Below are 20,411 nucleotides of genomic sequence, written 5' to 3'. Positions count from 1 at the left end.
CCTGACCTCTTTGGAGGAAGGGTGTGATCAAACATGTGATTGTGATCAATAGTAAAAGAGCAGCAGAGAGCAAAACGCGGAGCCCAAAGAGTCAGAGACAACCCTATCTCCTCTCACTGCCCTAGCCCGTCCCACCTCTTCAAAAATTGAAATCAGACAATGAGGCACCAGAATGACTGGAAGACTGGAAGGTTTTTAACCACCCTTCAATGTTGTAAATTCTTTTGTTTGGAATTGGAGGGTCATAAATGGTCATTGTTTGGGCTGGATAAGGCCATTTTGACTTTGCTTCCATTTCGTATCTCTAGTTCCTCATTAGGATTTGCTGATCTCAACTCACTGAAAGAGAGCCAAAGTAAATTTTGTAAGATTTCCTGTCATCTGCTTCTTTCAGAGCACAAATTCTTGATGAAGAGGCAAATAGGCAGAAGGGAGGAGAAACCATCCTTTAAAAGTTCTGTAAGAATGCTTTGGGAAGGAAATCCTCACAACTGTCAGTTTTATACTTACAACAGCTGACAAGGCTGAGAGATGCCTCAGGGGACACATGAATGCTACTAACCCACAATCCACCCCCCACACCCCATTTCACCCTCTTAAAGTCCTTTGACTACATGATACCTTTGATTCCATATCTTTGAGTCTGCATTTTCCTGCCCATATTACATTTCATTGGGTGCCTCATGTGGAAGGAAATGTGGGGGGGATAGAAAACATGAAAGACTGTGCTTTCACGTTCATACATCTTCTTTGACTATACATTATTGGTGCAGATTCATGTACAGCTGTTGACCCTCATCTACTCAGACACAATAAGTGAAAGAAAGTGCATGACCATATCATCTGCAAAATTCCCTGCCCCTCATAAACAACACTCAGTGTGCATTTTTTTTAAAATGAACTTCATTTTAAACACCCATAGAGTATTAAGAGATAGGCAAGTTAGCAATTTTTTCTCCTGTTATCTATCTATCTATCTATCTATCTATCTATCTATCTATCTATCTATCTATCTATCTATCTATCTATCTATCTATCTATCTATCTATCTATCATCTATCTACCTACCTACCTACCTACCTACCTACCTATCTATCTATCTATCTATCTATCTATCTATCTATCTATCTATCTATCTATCTATCTATCTATCTATCTATCTATCTATCTATCTATCTATCATCTATCTATCTCTGTCCGTCTGTCTGTCTGTCTGTCTGTCTGTGAATTTGTACTGCCAGACTCCTTCCTCTGTAGCCCTGCTATATCGCAGGGGTCAACAACTTTTTATAATTAAAGTGGAAAAACATGTCAAAATTCAGAACAAGATATCAACAAAGAGCGAGTATGCGGAAAGCTCTTCGTATAACAGAAAATATGCATTACTGTTAAATTTAACATTACTGTTAATTGACATGTTAGTTTATAATCCATAACTTTTCTTTGGCTCATACACTGACTGTTGCAAGTCCTTGATTAGGAAGTGGCACACACAAGATACCACAGTAAGTAATAAATATTCCCAGAAACCCCCTGTGCAACTGTTTTATTGAGCAGATGTAAACAGGGCTGACCTTGCCACTAGACAAACTAGGCAACTGTTTAGAGCACTGGCCTTCTGGGGTGCCCCCCATGTGACTTGTTGATGTTATCAGTGCAGGGGGAGGAGCACCAAAAGTTAGCCTTACCTCTGGTGCCAGATAGCCTAGGGCCAGCCCTGGGTGTTAATCTGTGCATGGGTTGCACTTTGATTACTGGCAATGGTCTGCCTCTATCATTTCCTTTTCTGTAAGAAGCCCTTTGGTAGTGCTGGTGGCGGTGGTGGAGGAGGAGGAGGAAAGTGCCATCAAGCAACCGATGGAAATTCCATAGGATTTTCAAGGGAAGAGATTATTGGAGGTTTTTGCCATTGCCTGCCTCTGTGTCTCAACTAGGCTTCCCAATTCCCAGGTCCCAGCAGGGGATGCCCCGTTTTCACAGGCTTCTTCCTGCCCCCAGTCAGCTGGCCAGCGGGGGAAGCCCCGCCCCCACAGTCATCCTGTAGTTTTAGAGCTGTAGGTTTAGAAACCTGCAAACAGTTTTTAAAATGTGTGCCTTTAAGGCTGAGCAGGAAGCAGGAAACAGGAAGGGCTTCATGGGAAAGGATCAGTAACAGTTTCTCAGAGAACGGCCCTCCCCTTCTTTTGCTTTTGTTTTCAGAGCAAGGAAAGTTCCGCAGGAACAAGACCCAGTAAGTATTTATGTGTGTGAGAGAGGGAGGGGGCAGGGAATTCCCTGGTTTGGAGGCCCTTCCCTCGCTTTAGAAAGTGTGAGGGGGGAGGGAAATGTCTACTGGGCACTCTATTATTCCCTATGGAGAACGATTCCCATAGGGAATAATGGGAAATTGATCTGCAGGTATTGGGGGCTCGGGGGGGGGGCTATTTTTTGAGGTAGATGCACCAATTTTTTTGTATAGCATCTAATGCCTCTCCCCAAAATACCCCCCCCAAGTTTCAAAACAATTGGACCAGGGGGTCCAATTCTATGAGCCCCAAAATATGGTGCCGCTATCCTTCATTATTTCCTGTGGAAGAAAGGCATTTGAAAGGTGTGCTGCCCCTTTAAACGTGATGGCCAGAACTCCCTTGGAGTTCAGTTATGCTTGTCACACCCTTGTTCCTGGCTCCACCCCCAAAGTCCCCAAATATTTCTTGAATTGGACTTGGCAACCCTAGTCTCAACCCTGGACTTCCTTGATGGTCTTTCATCCAAGTTCTAACCAGGGCTGACCCTGCTTGTTTTCCTTTAGCCCTGTATTTTCATGAATTCGCTTTACATTCTGGTTCGTCTAGCATACCACCCTATCCTCCAATATATCTTAATTTAAAGATTTCATTTTATTTTCTTAAAAGAGCCACATTTGTCTCCAGAGCTATAGGTTGCAGACCCCTGCTATATGACATAGGTACACGCACTCATTTCCATGGTATGGAGAATTGAGCCATTGTTGAATATTCAGCTGACAACAGTTAGGATATTCACCTGATTGCAATGGATTTGATAGGTGTGGAGAGGGGGAGATTTGGCAAGCACTTACTCTAATAATTTATAGCCATTTCCACGTGATTGAAAATTCTCTTACAGTGTTTCCTATTTCCTTTCTACATCCAATAGAAGACACTCCATCCTTCACTGAGACACTTCAGGCTCATTCCCATAGCAAACTCAATTTTATCCTTGCTGTGTGAATCTGTAAGAGTGAATATGTAACTAGCAGCAATGGTGTTTGTGGAAAAGATAAGGAAAAGCGTGACTTGGTATTTTGCATGGTATCAGTTCTATAGCTTTTTTTTGTTAAAACAATTTTATTCAGTAACATATGGTAACAATATCTTATTCCTGCGTCATTAATAACTTCTTTTTATCTAGCCCATATATTACTTACTTTCTAACCACCCCTCCCCCTGTTACTTGACCCCCTCCGGTGTTATTTACTTATAATACTAATATTAAAAGGTACCCTTAACTAATAAAAACAAAAGTTTACATTCTTCTTCCTTCTAATCATTATCAAAAATTGTCCAATGTCATTTATTTTCCACTCTTTTTCTACATATCTTCTGAACTTTTTCCACTCCATCTTAAAAACTTCTAAGTCATAATCTCTTAAAATTCTTGTTAATTTGTCCATTTCACTCCATGTCATAACTTTTACAATCCAATCCCATTTCTCTGGTATTTTTTCTTGCTTCCCCAACTGCGCATATAATGCCCTAGCAGCTGAAAGCAAGTACTAAATTATAGTTCTGTCTTCTTTTGGAAATTTTTCCATTTGTAATCCCAACAGAAAAGTCTCTGAAACTTTCTTAAATTCATATCCCAAGATCTTAGAGATTTCTTGTTGTATCATCTGCCAATACTTTTTTGCTCTTTCACAAGTCCACCACATATGGTAGAAAGAACCTTCATGTTTTTTACATTTCCAACGTCTGTCTGGCATCTTATTGTTCATCTTTGCCAACTTTTTAGGAGTCATATACCATCTAGACATCATTTTAAAACAGTTCTCTTTAATACTATGACACGTCGAAAGCTTTATAGAATTCTTCCACAAATATTCCCAAGTTTCCATCTGTATTTCTTTATTTACATTAATTGCCCACTTAATCATTTGAGATTTCACTACTTCATCTTCTGTAGAGCCATTTTAAAAGTAATTTATATAGTTTTAAATTAATTTTTTGTTGTCTCCAAGCAGAACTCTTTCCATTTCTCTTTGCTCTTTTCTTATTTCTTCAGTTTTAATATCATTATCCACCAAGCTCTTTATTTGTTGCATTTGGCACCAATCATATTTATTATTCAGCTCTTCAGCAGTTTTCAATTCTGTTTTGCCACTTTGTATTTTTAATAGTTGATTATATGACAACCACTTTTCTTCACCTGTCTCAGCTGTTATTTTTTATTACTTCTGCTGGCACTATCCATAACGTTTTTCTCTCATCTCCATATTTCTTCCATGTATTTAGCAAATTATTTCTTATATAATGGTGAGAGAAAAAAACATCCATCTTTTTTCCCCATAATACATATAAGCGTGCCAGCCAAATTTATTTCCATGACCTTCCAACGCTAAGAGTTTTTTGTTTAACAGCATCATCCATTCTTTTATCCACACTAAACAAACTGCTTCATGATATAATTTTAAGTCTGGTAATTGGAATCCGCCTCTCTCTTTTGCATCTGTTAAAAGTTTTCATTTTAATCTTTGGTTTCTTCCCAGCCCACACAAACTCTGAAATTTTTCTTTGCCATCTATTAAATTGTTTACTGTCTTTCACAATCGGGATAGTTTGAAACAAATACATTATTCTTGGCAGAATATTCATTTTAATTGCAGCTATTCTGCCCAGCAATGACAAATTAAGTTTATTCCATTTTATCATATCTTCATCCATTTTACGCCATAGCTTCTCATAATTGTTTTTGAACAAATCAATATTCTTCATTGTTATCTCCACACCCAAATATTTTACCTTAGAGGTAACTTCACAACCCGTTAGCTTCTGCAATTCCTTTTGTTTATTTACTTGCATATTTTTACATAGAAGTTTTGATTTTTCTCTATTAATACAAAGTCCCACCAATTCTTCATATTCTTGTATTTTAGCTAACAACAAAGGTGTGACTTGTATGGGATTTTCATTTATAAACATTATATCATCTGCAAATGCTCTATATTTGTAAATAAATCCTTTTACTTTTAATCCTTCTATTTCTTTGTCTTCTTGGATTTGCATCAGTATAATTTCAAGAGTCATTATAAACAACAGTGGGGAAAGCGGACAGCCTTGTCTTGTACCTTTGCTAATTATCATATCTTCTATAAGATCTGCATTTATACATAGCCTTGCACGTTGTTCAGTATATATTGCTTTTATCATCCTTATAAAGTTTTCCCCAATCTCCATTTTCTCCATTACTGCAAACATAAATTCCCAATTTAAATTATCAAATGCTTTCTCTGCATCCGCAAAGAATAATGCTACTTCCCTTTCTGGATGTCTTTCATAATATTCTACAATATTTGCAACAGTTCTAATATTGTCTCTTATTTGCCTTTTGGGGGGAAACCCCGCTTGATCTTCCTTTATAAAATTTGTCAGATGTTGTTTAAGCCGTTCTGCCAATATTCTTGTATATATTTTATAGTCATTATTTAATAGTGAGATTGGTCTATAATTTTTTACATTCGTGACATCTTCTTTTGGAATCTACAAAATAACAGATTCCTTCCATGTATTTTTCCTTTTATTCTTATCATGTTCATCAATTTTTGAAGTTTCGGTATTAACTCCTCTTTGAAGGTTTTAAAAAATTTAGCTGTATATCCATCTGGCCCAGGTGCTTTTCCATTTTTCATTGCATTAATCGCTGCTTCAATTTCTATTTTTTCAATTGGATCATTCAAAACTTTTCCCATATTTTCTGTTAAGGGTGCTATTTTAATATTTTGTAAATACTCTTCCATCTTTTCTTTCTTTATTTTAACACCCTTAAATAATTTGGCGTAATACTTAAAGAATTCTCTTTTTATTCCTTCTTGATCTACCACCTCTCTTCCATCCACCACAATTTTATTAATAATTTTGTTTCTCTCTTTTTCTTCAGTTGCCAGGCCAAATATTTTCCAGATTTATTTGCTCCCTTGAAAGATTTCTGCTGCAATCTTTTCAGATTCCATTCCAATTCTTTATTTAACAAATGTCACATTTGTGTTTGTAATATTGTAATCTCCCTCATAATTTTCTTTTTCCTTGGCCTTTTTCTCAGTTCCCCTTCTTTTTTATTTATTTCATTTTGAATCTCTATTTTCTTTGTTATAAGGCCTAAATCTTTAGTGCCCCACAACATGTCAATTCTGGAAAAAGTTTTATGTCTTGCTGAAAAAAAGGTATAGTCCCGCACTTCAGGGTTAAATTTTCTCCATATATCCTCCAAGTTTTCTTGTTTGACCAATTCAAAAAAAGACTTTGGCAATTTTCCTTCCTTATTATTTTTCCCCCCCAGACCTATCCAGTGTGTTCTTAATTGTTCCATTAAAGTCCCTCATTATCAAAACTTGATAATATGTCACTTCATCAGATTGTTGTATAATGTCTTTTAAAAAAGCATCCTTTGCTCCATTTGGTGCATACAGTCCCAATAACAACTTTTTTTTAATGTAATATTATTTCTACCGCTAAAAATCTTCCATCTTTATCTTTAAACACTAATTTCGGCTCCAATACTTGTTTAATATAAAAAAATCACTCCCCTTTTCTTCTGTTCAGCCAATGAATAAAATTCTAGTCCCAATTGCTTATTCCATAAAAATTTGTAATCCTTTTGTTTGATATGTACTTCTTGTAAATAAACTATATTACAATTTTGCTTTTTAATCCAATGAAATGTTGCCTTTCTTTTTTGTGGTGAATATAGTCCATTTACATTCCAAGATAATAATTTGTAATCCATCATGGTGCAAATTCTTTATGTTCTTCATAAAATCCATGCAGTTCCTGTGTGCTTGTAATTGTAATCCTTTTTCATTGAAGCTCAAAGCTCAAACCTTCAGGTACTATCCATCTATACCTCATTTCATTGTCCCATAATTTTTCTGTCAGTTTCTTATATGCTCTTCTGTCATTTATCACTTGTCTTGGCAACTCCTTCATAATTCTTACTCTGCTGCCTCCCACTATCAATGTCTTTTCAAAGTTTTTATTCATGATCTTTCCCACCATTTATTTTGTCATATATCTTATAACCACATCTCTTGGTAGATTATTTTTCTTGGCATATAGTGAGTTCACTCTATACATATAGTCATACATGTTTTTAGTCCCTTCAGGATCTTCCTCCAGAAATTCTGCAATTATTTTTATTATATATTCTTTGAAATCAGTTTCTTCATCCTCAGGTACTCCTCTCAGACGTATCTGGGTCTCTATCAATTTGCAGTCATGAATTGCCACTTTTTCTTGTATTTTTAACAAGGTGGAATCATGTACTTTCACTCTCCCTTCCACCTCTTGCACTTTTTTTTATGTCACCACAGTCTCATTTCTGAGATCCTCTATATCTTTTTTTAGCTCTTCAATATCTTTTCTAATTTCTTTTTTGGAAGCAGTTATCATCTCCTTCATCCCTTTCATTATCCTGGCTTCCATTGCATCTAATTTGTCCTGCATTTTCTCCAGTGAAGCTGTCCTTGCACGGGTTTGCTTGCGGTCTGACATGTAAAAACACCTAAACTTTTGACCTCACCAAATTAAATTTCAACTATCAGATTTAAAAGAGTGAGGCTTGCTTTTTTCAATAAGCCTAATTTTGCCGTCCTCAGAGCCTGCTGGGCTCGGATATTAATTTTTAAAGTTTTTATTTTCTCCAAAATGGCGGTTGTGACTTTCTGCCTCACTTTAATTTTTTTCCCCCTTTTTTCTCTAGAGGCTTCTAAAATAGTTATTAACAATAATGTCCAATAGTATTTATCTTATAATCGTCACCTCTGTTGGCTCCACCAATTTTTAATGTCCCTAACACTTTAAAAATTTTATTTAAATTTTAGCCTCCTTGTAATGGCCGCCAATGTTTTTCTATGATATTATAGTCCTAGAGTAGGCTGCTGCTTCAACGATTTCCCTTTTCCATCCAATGCTTCTTGCTTTACTTGCCACCAAATCCCGTTTTCACTGGTAGAGAGATCTCACGATACTTGACGTATTTCCTGTGTTGACTGTGGGAGCTGCAATTCTATGATGATGGGGCTTTTTCTCAAAAACCGCAAGTAGACCAAACAATAAATTCCTTTCCACTTTTTAGCTGTCCTTTAAATTTAGCTCCACTGTCCTTTAAATTTATAAAGTCCAAATTTCGCCCCTTCTCCCCTTCTTCTTCCAAGCTTTCTAGATTTCAATTTCCCACCTTCTGATTTTATTTTGTTTAACTTTAATTAGTCCCGGAATGAAAGATAGTTATCAGTACCTTTTCTGTAGTTATCCAGATCAACACCGGTCTTGTGTAGCTTTAGATGTTTAGTAGTATCAAAGAAGATTAGGATCCTGTTGAGCTTATGTCAAATAAATGACTCTGGAAGCTTCTGCAGATGATGAAAATGCAACTCGTCTCCGGAGACCCCTCAAAGCCTCAAAGGAGCCCCCTCCCCGGGACTCCCTTTTAGCCAAGGCAAATCTCCTCAAAGTTTCCTGTGCATATCTTAGACTGATCTCTGACTGAGAAAAGTAGGCAGGAGGCATTAGATTGCCTTCCACTACCCCGAACAGAAGTTCCAGCCTGCTCCCCTTCTGAGAAGCAGTTCAGCTCGGCATTTTCCAACCCCGGAAGTCCCGGTATCAGTTCTGTAGCTTTATTCCCTTAGAGAAAGCCTGGCTTGGGGCCAGCCCAGCTACAACATCAATCATTTTAGGTGTGGTAGAGCAACAGTGAGCTGTCTGAGAACCCTATCTCTGAATCTCTTGCAGTGTTGCAGAGGATGCTTAAGTATAACTAGTGGATAGTGTTTTGTGCATGATCTGAGCCCCAAGTTCCTCACAGCATTGCAAGAGAGTCTGGGGTGCACCTCTCAGAAGATCACGTGATTCAGCTTTTGGGGTAACAAAAAGCCTTAAATGTGTCCCATCTTGGCTTCATGTCCAATTCAAGAAGCATTTTCAGAGGCTGGTTTTCACATTATGACACTTAAATCCAGCTCATGAAATATGAGGGTGAAATCTTTGTCAGCTGGAATGATTTTTCTGTTTAAAATTCTGACTTCCATTAACAGCATTCATGTGTTATCTTTAGGGTTTGTAGAATCTTTCGGGATCAAGTGCCGTGTTCTACTGGAGAAAGTTTTCCTTCCAGATGTTTCGTTCTCAGCTGCCGAGAACATCCTCAGTGGCGTTGCAGCCGGAGCATGTGTTATCTCTCATGTGTTATCTCTTATGAAAATGCCTATAAGTGAAAGATTAGCGGCTTAAACCTTTATAATTTATAGTGATGACAACAAATTTCAAAAATTAGATTTAAAACATGAACTCCCCAAATTATTCTTGAAATCATTACTGGCTGAATCATTACTGGCTGAACTAATCTGCCCCCCTCCCAAATTAACTTTATTCATAATGGCTCAGAAGTTTCCAGATTCTTATAGAAATAACCCTCCTGTGCATGCTCAGAAACTTGCATTGCCACCAGAAAATATTTAAATTTAGGATGAGCCACTGGTTTTGCCATCCTTATTCTGCACCCTCACTGATTTGCAATTTGAAAAATGTGGGAAAGTGTGAGAGATGGGAAGGAGAGGAAAGGAGAGGCAGGAGAGAACTGGTGGATGCTGGATTTTTTTAGAAAAGATTTGAGGAATTCTTGGAGGAAGGATCCTGGGTTTTGTACAAGCATTCTCCAAGAAAACTTGCAAAGACAAAGCTGATTATGAGTAGGTAATTTCATCATTCACTAATTATTGATGCTCTGTGTATTTGTGCAAACTGTTTTCTATATTAAATGATTTCCATTTGTTCCAAGCAGTTGTGAAGGCAATCACTGCATGTTCTGGTCACCCTATTTTTATGGTTTTCTCCTAGCAATTTGTTAGAACATCTGCACTTTACCCCTGCTTTTCTAATGGTATTCTTGGAAAGTAGACCATGATCTTTCTGGAAAGTAGACCATGATCTTTGTGTGTGTGTGAGAGAGAGTGCATGTGTATGTACCTGGAAGTCATGGTGACCTATGGTGTCTGACCCCTACTGGGAACATGGAGGATATTCGAATTGGCTGAATAAAACCTGCCCCTGCCTCCTGACCTGGTATTCCAAGTAGATCTCCCATCCAAGTACTTGGCAGAGACACCTCTGCTTAGCTTCTGAGATCTGACGGGATTGGGCTTGACTGGACTATCCAGGTCAGGGAGACCATGATCTTTGTTGGACACAAACATATGCCATCAGATCATGAGGTGGACAAAGAAGGTAGCTTGTATATGTGTGAGAAACACTGAGCCTGATGTCTAGTATTTTGATTTTCCATTTCTCTTTTGATTTATGATTGGTTTTTGTTAGCTCATTTGTCAAGATCCTTTAATCATCCAAAGGTTCAATAATACCATGTTTTGTTACAAAGTATCATTGAGATATTGGACCATCACAGTTCATTTCTTCAAACTGAAACAGAGAAATTGGATTGATTAAGTGGGACTAAAACGAGAGGTTCTTAGATATGGTCGTAGCAACTTTGGCATGTCTCCACAAAGTCTGAATTTTAAATTCCAGTATTTCCCCCCCTCATTTTATACAGCGCGTTCACCAGCAGAAACAATGGCAGACTACAATTCTATTCAATGGCAGTCAATCTACCTTAAACCCTTGGCTAGTAAGATGCCAGAATGAGAGCTATTAGTTGATCAACATCTGTGGTGTTACCTGTTGTCTTCCAAGCCCCATGTGGGGGGTGGAGGGTGTCACACAAAGCACTGAGTCAAGAGTGTGAAAACCTGCCATGAGGCTGCCGTCTAAGAATACTGCAGTTTGAATGTTACCATTCTTTTAATCTTGAAATCATTTAATCTGACTTTCCCTTGTTTTTGTTTGGCAATAGTTGGCCCATTCATTATTGTGGTGGACTTTTTAAAATACTAATCGGCTGCCTTTGTCTTGAACTAGGCTGCACCTGTAACATCGAAGCCCCTTGAAGACAGCATTCTCATCCTGCGCGACGAAAGATGGAAAGAGGTTCGAAGCCTGTTGACCCCAGCCTTCGGTGCTGCGAATATGAAAGAGGTAAGAGTCTGCAGGTGTTGCTACACCAAGTACATGAAGCTCTCCCCCCTCCCACAATGTTTCCCCAGTGTTCTGTCTTGTAATTAATTGGCAGTGAATGACTGCCAATCATCCCCTGCAGGACTGGTAATACCTCATTGTTTTTGCCAATGTACAGTCATTGCTCTTTTTGTTTTTAGTATATCAGACTGTTTACCAGAATGTAAGGTGCAAGGTCAAAACATTACTTGGCTATAAGTTAGATGTTCATGCTCCTGCAGAACCCAGCAAACTCTGGACTGCAGATTGCAACGAAACTAATTGTATTCAGCTGGGTAGCCATGAAGCAATAGAACCAAGTTTGCACGCGAAAGCTTATACCCAGAATTAAACTTTGTTGGTCTTAAAGGTGCCACTGGACTCAAACTTTAAAGTAATTATATGTTACTGGACACCTCTTGGGGTAGGCTAGAGGGGCAAATGGCAGTGAGAAGCAGAGCTGTCCTATACAGTGAGAGAATTCAGCATGATTGAAGTGGCAATATTTGTTCACTATTCCTGGAGCAGAAATCCATGTTCATCTCAAAAAAGGATAGTGTAGAGTTCAAAAAGGTACAGAAGAGAGGAACCGAAACAGCCATGGGCTTGGACAGGGCTTTTTTTGTAGAAAAAGCCCAGCAGGAACTCATTTGCATATTAGGTCACACCCCCTAATGGCACCATTGTTTCACACAGGGCTTTTTTGTACAAAAAGCCCAGCAGGGACTCATTTGCATATTAGGCCACACCCCCTGATAGCAGGCCAGCTGGAACTGCGTTCCTGTGTGTTCCTGCTCAAAAAAACCCTGGGCGTGAAACACTTTTCCCTGTAAGGAAAAGCTGAAGACTGAGGCTTTTCAGTGCAGAAGAAAAATAACTAAGGAAGCAAGTTACAGAGTTGTCGCTAACCCCACCATACTAAATGCTGGGTGTACCCAGCCGAGATTAGTGGGTAATATATTCAGGATGGTAAAAAGAAAGCACTTCTCATAGCACAGTTCATTTACAGAATTTGCTGTCACATTATAATTATGGCTCTAGTTTAGGTGAGTTTGAAAGGGAGGGGGTTAGCCTTTGAAAGGGAGGAGGGTAGAACCATAAATAGCTATTAACCATGACAGCTAAATGAAAGTACCATGTTCAGAGACCAAATGGAAGTACCATGCTCATATCTAACTACCAGTTGCTGGTAGGCAAAACCAGCGGTAAGTTTTAGCTTCTGTGCTGCTGCATCCAAATGCCTTCCATGGGTATCTGGTTGGCTAGTGTAGGAATATGATGCTGGATGGACCATTGGTTTGATCCATTGGCATTATTGGCATTTCATTAATTGTTAATACTTGGTCGCTTATTTTTTTTCTATACGCTGTTCCTTGTGTGTTAATTCTGTAACTATTTATTTTTCAATAAAAAAAATTGTTGAACTGGAAAAAAGATGAACTGACTCTGGGTACTACAATGTTTAATATAGAATGCTAAAACATACTGGGTCAGTTGGGTGTATGTGAGCTGGAAGGGCAATTTCTGGATTTTAGGAATAAGAATGGTGACATTATTCTATTTTTAAATATTTTAAGGCATTTTTTAAAAAATACAGTAGGACCTCTCATACAGATTCCAGGGATTTGACTCACAGTGTCTTCTATTTGATGCTCCTTGCACTAAGTTATTGAGATAATAAACAAACAAACTGGAAACATTTTTTAAATGGATTATTTCACTTATTCCAGTAGAAGGGCGCAGTGATATAAAGGCAATACGAGCAACTTGTCAGAAAGGCAAGTAATTCTGGAATATATATGAGCTCAGTGGAGGGAGATAAGGATATGTAATGGGGCATGTGTATTTTCAGGTTCTAAAATTTTTATTACTAGAAAGGACTCCTCTTGTACTACATTTGTTAGGAGATTGTTTGCTTTTAAATTGCACCTGGCAAACGAGCCACAAGGTTTCCATAAGTCAGTTGTGACTTCATGGCACTTTCTACCACCAAATTGCACCTGAGTCTGAATGTTTATATCAGTATCATACCAAAACAATGAAATGTTCTTGTATCACTTAGAGATAGGTCTGTGAGTTCACAAGGGTTTGTCTGTGTATAATAGGATCATCAGGTCTGTGTTGGAAAATGCCTGGAGACTTTGGGGGTGGATCCAGGAGAGGGTGGGATTTGGAGAGGGGAGTAGCCTTCAAAGTAGCTGACCTCTGCCAGCTTGAAAAAGCATCAGTTGTAAAAGCGGGAGATTTCCAGGCCCCGCCTGGAAGCTGGCAACCCTACTGAAGGTAGATTCAGGTTGGTATCCATATTGGTCTGAAACAAAATTTTAGTCCAGTGGTACCTTTAGGACCAACGAAGTTTACTTCTGGGTATTTACTTTTGTGTGCATGCACACTTCTTCAGATACATAACCTAAAAAACTTTGAGTATATGGCTATGATCCGGCAAGTTGCAGCCCATTCCAACGAGGTGAACTTTACCCTTTTGGGTGATGACAGAGTGCCTATAGCATCATATGTAGGACTCAGGATCACAACTCATACCTCTTCAGTGTGGTACAGTTTATGGTTTGATGTATTATATATCAGCCTAGTTCCATTAGCTCAACACCTATTTACACTAACTTGGAATCTGATCCTTAAACTTCTACCAATAGGAAATATTCCTCTGTGTGGAGTTGAGCTGAGGGGGAAGATGACAATTGACCTTTGTTTTCATTAATAACATACCCCTCTCATTAACATACCCTTAACTATTAACTGTCATAGAAATAGAACTTTGCTCTCCATTAAACTGATTGTTGTTGAGTGACTCTCTTACATTTGTCTTGAATGTACCCCTAAGAATGTGAATCCCTCTCTCCCTCATACAGAACTGGTGTTGCCTCTGTATGATTTCTACTAAGGCAAACCATTTATTCTCTGGCTTTCCCCTTTCTCCGATATTGGCCTGGAGAATGGTAGACTGTCCCTCTTTTCACAGATGTGTGGGGTGGGAGTTGGAAGAGCTTAAAATGCAGTTCATATTTGAAGAACTGCAATTCATGATTTATTTTATTTTATTGGCGGGGCCTGCCCCACAAGAAAAAAAATATGCTCCACAAGCCAAAAAGTCTTGGCTACGGGTTTGATAGAGTTGGGAGACAGGCTCTTCCAAAACAAAATGTATCAGCAAGGTTATGCTGACACCGATTTCTCTGTACATTTTGTTACTGGGGGGCAGGCTCAATTTATGCTGTCACAAACGTGTTCCACTGAAACTGCCACTTAAGTTAAACAGCAGGTTAAGATCACAACTGGTTAAAATTTGTTAAGGGGTGGGGGAGTCTCTTACTTTACAATTTTATGCTTAAAAAATAAGCCCACTCCTTGCTCTGGTGCCTGGTCTGCGGTTGTAAAAATTTTCCACTGGGCAGAAGCCCATGTTGTTTTGACATACTGCTGTCGAAATCCACAGTAGCATCTAAATGTGTCTGGCTCCTTTATCTCTATAGACAGCTGTTGCTTAGCAACATCCGCTGTCACTTCCTTATTATGGTAAATTCTAATTGGCCATAAGCCTGGCAAGGATCGCTGATTAATCAGAACTGACAATATCATTGGTTATGCATCTAGTCAACTGACTGTCCCTAGTTTTGTTAGCAAATTTCCTAAATCCTTAGTATTTTTAAGGGAGCAAAAAAAAAAATTCAAATTACTTTTCTTCAGTAAAAGGGAATAGCTAAGGGAGAGAGTTTTTGTGCTGCTTAGAGGGAAATTAATCTCCCTTACTGCAGGTCACCAACACAGGAAAAATCCTTGCCTTCAGTTTCTCTCTGTTCAGCCTAACAAAAGATGAAGCCCCTAGTTTGTACAGAGCAACCCCTGCTGGCTTGAGCCAGACATCCTTTAGCAACACAAACAGTTCCTTGGACATGGCGCTTCACAGGGACGGATGTCTGTGTTTGCTGAGTTAATTATTTAAGGGGGAGAAGAGAAGACACACTGTTGCATCTCCTGCTGTATTGCTGTGAAGGAGCAGCACCAACCACCAGGGCAGAAAAGGAGCAGAGGCTCAGCAATGACAGGAGCAAAACATTTTATTTATAGATATCTTTAACAGCTCTCTGCTCAGCTCACCGGTTTGAAATTCAGAACGTAAAGACTGTGCAACAGGACATTACAAATACTGGGAAGTGGGGACTCCCTCCCCACCTGGTTTTGCTCTTAAGAAATGACAAAAGACTGTAGGGAAGCTGCAGCAGCTATTCCTCACACAGGTTTGGCATGCACTTCTCTTTTCCACAGAGAATGGTCATTTTCAGCACTGAAGGCGGCTCCTAGCAATATTTGTAGTGCCAACAGGTGTTCAGCAAAGAGCATGGTGACGACATAGTCCTTGAGCCATGTATACCATTGTAATCCGATGAAACTGTTGTGTCATTGTTTAAAACTTTTTAAAAAAATTTAAAGAACTTGTTAATAAGGCAGATTTAAGACAGCTGGCATTTTGAAATGCAGATGATATTATTGCCTTATTTAATGCATGCCGTACTGGTTCCTTTTATGTAAAAACACACCTTAATTTTAATTTTTTTTAAATTAAAAACATGGCTATTTTTTTTTCAATGAACTGGGAAGGGGGAATGAATGCTAATGACAGATACCATCTTCAAGAAATGAATTGTCTTTTGCTGGCCTTTCTTGGTGCCACGGGAAAGCACAATGAGTGCTTATCTTAAGGAAACATGTCTAAAGCAGTGTTGCGCAAAGTGATTTAGTTCTTCCCATCAGGGCTTTTTTTGAACAGGAACACACGGGAACCAGCTGGCTTGGTGTCAGGGGGCGTGGCCTAACATGCAGATGAGTTCCTGCTGTGCTTTTTCTACAAAAAAAGCCCTTCATGAAACAATGGTGCCATCAGGGGGTGTGGCCTAATATGCAAATGTGGTCCTGCTGGGCTTTTTCTACAAAAAAAAAACCCTGGACAAGAGTATACATTTGCCTAGAAGTATAAAACTCTGGCATTACAGAGCAGCATAACAAGCATTCTTGTCAAACACACATGCAAAGAGTCAAGGGATTGCCTGGCAGGATCATACCACAGAACGTCTGACACTTTAGGACCAAAAATCCCTGCTTCCCAACTCATTTTTGCCTGGCCATTATTCAACTATGATTTATCATAAAAAAAATCAACTGTCAGCTCCTCTTTAAAAAAAAATCCTTATACTGTGCTTAGAACTTCTCAAGTAATAGAATTATTTAACTTTTAAAGCATTACTTATGCTATAGTCAAATCAAGTTAACTCGATCAAGTTCTTCTGTGAAATTAAACCCGTGTGTCCATTGCAAACAGATAAACATAGGACACAGAGTTACAAACTGTAATTAAAGATGGCATGTATGGATAGGTTTTCTTATCCTTCCCCCCTACTCAACTTGGCCAAATTAATCCCACACAAGAGTTTCCTGGACTGTATCACTGGGCTGTAATATCACCCCATGCTGGCCTGGATAGCCCAGGCTAGCCTGATCTAATCAGCTCTTGGAAGCTAAGTAGGGTTAGCCCTGGTCAGCGGGTGGATGGGAGACCACCAAGGAAGTTCAAAGTCCCCATGTGGAGGTAGGTAATGGTTAACCACCTCTGAACATCTCTCTTACCTTGAAAACCCCATGAGATCACCATGTCAACTGCAACTTGACAGCAAAATCAAACCAAAAGAATTAGCCCATGTATCAGTGTTAAGTTGCCCAGCTCGATGTATTCTGTGGTTCGGATTCTTTATCTCAGGTCCTGAAGAGTTAATCTGTTAATCTGCTTCATAAACTCATTTTCTTCTTTAGAGATATGAGATGCTATATATAGGCCTCGAGGCTTGACGTTCCACAACCACACTCTGGGCTGCTTTCATTTTGCCATTTTATGTTGATTTACTCTGCTGCAGTACTTCAGTCCATCACCAGCACAACCACCCTCAAGAGACTGCAGACTTTTTAGTGAATCCATAGTTAGATGCTACAACTCCATTCCAAGCATATGAATAACTAATTGCATGGGTCTTATTCTGTTCTAAAAATCCCACTCCTCCCATTTGCAGCCCATAAATTCTGTTTTACACTTCCCTTTGGTGTGAGAGCCATTTTGGGGTAGTGGTTAAGTGTGCTGACTCTTATCTGGGGGAAGCGGATTTGATTCCCCACTCCTCCACTTACAGCTGTTGGAATGGCCTTTGGTTAGCCATAGCTATCGCTTGAAAGGGCAGCTACTGTGAGAGCCCTCTCAGTCTCACCTACCTCACAGGGTGTCTGTTGTGGGGGGAGGATAAAGGAGATTGTGAGCCGCTCTGAGTCTCTGATTCAGAGAGAAGAGCGGGGTACAAATCTGCAGTCTTCTCTTCTTTCTCCAGTCTTGCCAGTGGTCTTCTGAAGTCCTATATTCATGTTAAACATGCATGTGTTTTCAGAATAAAGCCCTCTGTGTGACAACTTTGACATTTTTGACATTATGAAAAGAGTGCATATATATATGGCAGGAAAACCGTTTCTTTCAGATCATCCCTGAGTAAACTACAGATGCCCTGGTGATTTGATCTGAAACTGTTTTCAAAACTCCAGCAGTCTTCTGTTTTGAAATGAGGCGAGTTGCTTATTTTAAAAATAATAAATGTTTCCTCACCTCCCTGCAAGCCAGCCAGCATCATTTTGACAGTTGCACAAATCTAGCTTTTCACAATAGAAATCAGAGGAGGCTAGCTGCCAAGGGGTAGGCTTTTCAGCATGCAGAGGGAAGATCTTTTGTTTGGAGCCTAAGGCTGGCAGAACCAAAAGACCCTCATCTTGCTCCTCCCTCCCTTTTATAAGGGCAGGGGCATGCTGTTACTAGGAAATACAGAAAACATGCTTGTGGAATTTTACTTACTTTGCTGTTCTCTTAAGCACTAGCAGAAGCCAAGCATGGAAAGTTTTGATCAGAAAGGTTAAAGTTTGACAATGTTATGGGGGAGCTGGAAAGGGGGTTGCATGGAAAGGTGTTGATCAACCTATGCAAAGGGAACTATCAGAAACACTGACTACATGAAGGTACTTGCTTTTGCAGGTTCTAGAAATCTCCCAAGACTTCTTAATTGGTTGACTATAGATTTATTGCAACACTGATTATTGTATTACTAAGTTTAATTTATTTATGGTGTTCAGGGCTTTTTTTGTAGCAGGAACTCCTTTGCATATTAGGATACACACCCCTGATGCAGCCAATCCTCCAAGAGCTTTCAGAATTCTTAGTATGGGCCTCTTAATACAGGGCTGTAAGCTCTTGGAGAATTGGCTACATTAGGGGGTGTGGCCTAATATGCAAATGAGTTCCTTCTACAAAAAGCCCTGGTGATATTTATAGTCCACCTTTCTCACAGGGTTCAAAGTGGATTATACATAGTGAGGCAGTGCAATCAACAAAATGGGACATCCAATAAGTAATAAATATTATCATACAATGCATAATGTAATACTAATAATTACTGATGTGTTTATACAGAATATTTGCTAAGTCCTTAACAATTTTGTACTTGAACTATTACAACATATAGTTTTATATTTTACCTCAGATTATAACACACAAGAGGGTATTATTAATGGCTAGGTTACAATCTAACTGCAATCTACCATTTATTATTCAAGATATCACAAAGTGTTGTGGATAATAACATTCATAAATTCACTGAGTGCTGCTTCAGAAAATCAAAACACTGTGTTTGAACATTCCCCTTCAACAGCAATACTGTTGACAATTCAACATCAAATGGGTGCATAGTTCAGAATGCCCACAGCAGGTTAAGTTTTGTATATGCATTTGGTATATGAATATCTACAAGTGCCTTGTTAGCATGTCCTGTTCTGTTATCTGCACATATTTAGGATCTCAGTGCATGTCCCCAAGTACTAAAATTTGAGCCCACCCCACCCCTCAGCCACAGTCATATTCTTCAGTAAACTGCTCTAAAAACCCAGTTTCCAGGTCTCCCTGTGGGAAACTTTTGCCCATTAAACCAGTTTGAGGTGTAAAGATGCCTTTAGGCCCTTAACGAACTGATTCTTTATTTCCCTCCAAAAATTAGAGTTAGGCTCTTGGGGACTGTAACTATATGTAGAGCTGCTATACTTTTTACATGGCTACCTGTATACCTGCTTTAGAACTTCTTTCTTTCTAAATATGTCAGGCGACTGAATCTGATTGGAGCAACAGGATATTTTGTGGTCTTTTTTTTCCCCCCCCAGTGAAAAAGGATTTTATTGAATATTTTGTGGTCTTCATCTCAAGGGGCAGTTAGATTTTAAAAGCTGATGATGGTGAGCAGGAAGAGAGAGTGATACAGGTTGTGGCTGAACAGACATTTTGATCGCCTCAGGAAGATAATTGGTGACTGATTTAAAACAAGATGATCCAAGTGTATTGATAGCATGAACACATGAAGCTCCCTTATATTTTGTCAGGCCATAGATCTGTCAGGATCATTATTGACTTCCAGCAGATCTCCTAGGTTTCAGATAGAAGTCTTTCTCAAAACTTTTTACCTGATCCTTTAAACTAGAAATGCTGTGATTGAACCTGGGACCTTCTGCATTGAAGCGGATGCTCTGCCCTTGATCCATAGCCCCTCTGTATTGTATTCAGCTTTTATTTTTACTGTCTGTCCTTTGATCATAATTCTGTTAATCCTGTGACAAATAGAGTTGCCAAGTCCAATTCAAGAAATATCTGGGGACTTTGGGGGTGGAGCAAGGGTGTGACAAGCATAATTGAACTCCAAAGGGAGTTCTGGCCATCACATTTAAAGGGACTGCACACCTTTTAAAATGTCTTCCTTCCATAGGAAATAATGAAGGATAGGGGCACCTTCTTTTGAAGCTCGTAGAATTGGAACCCCCTGGTCTAATCTTTTTGAAACTTGGAGAGCTTTTTGAGGAGAGTCATCAGATGCCATGCTGAAAATTTAGTGCCTCTACCTCAAAACACAGCCCCTCCAGAGCCCCAGATCAATTCTCCATTATATCCTATGGCAGGGGTGGGGAACCTTTTTTGTGCCAAGGGCCATATGGATATTTATAACATCATTC

The 20,411-nt window shown here is 39.1% G+C and overlaps 1 protein-coding gene across 2 annotated transcripts in view; it reads left to right on the top strand.

Moving 5' to 3' along the window:
• The window catches only part of TBXAS1 (thromboxane A synthase 1), a 443,365-nt gene that overhangs the window by 296,996 nt on the left and 125,958 nt on the right, over positions 1–20,411 (top strand). For both annotated transcript variants that reach the window (XM_060245644.1, XM_060245645.1), the window contains one exon: positions 11,187–11,303. In XM_060245644.1, coding sequence (XP_060101627.1) covers positions 11,187–11,303 — 117 coding nt within the window. The remainder of the gene's footprint in view (positions 1–11,186; positions 11,304–20,411) is intronic.

Source organism: Heteronotia binoei, chromosome 8 (genome assembly GCF_032191835.1).
Source record: "Heteronotia binoei isolate CCM8104 ecotype False Entrance Well chromosome 8, APGP_CSIRO_Hbin_v1, whole genome shotgun sequence".
In the NCBI taxonomy this organism is placed as follows: Eukaryota; Metazoa; Chordata; class Lepidosauria; order Squamata; family Gekkonidae; genus Heteronotia; species Heteronotia binoei.
Note: the sequence above shows the minus strand (reverse complement) of the source record. Positions and strands in the feature narration are given on the sequence as shown.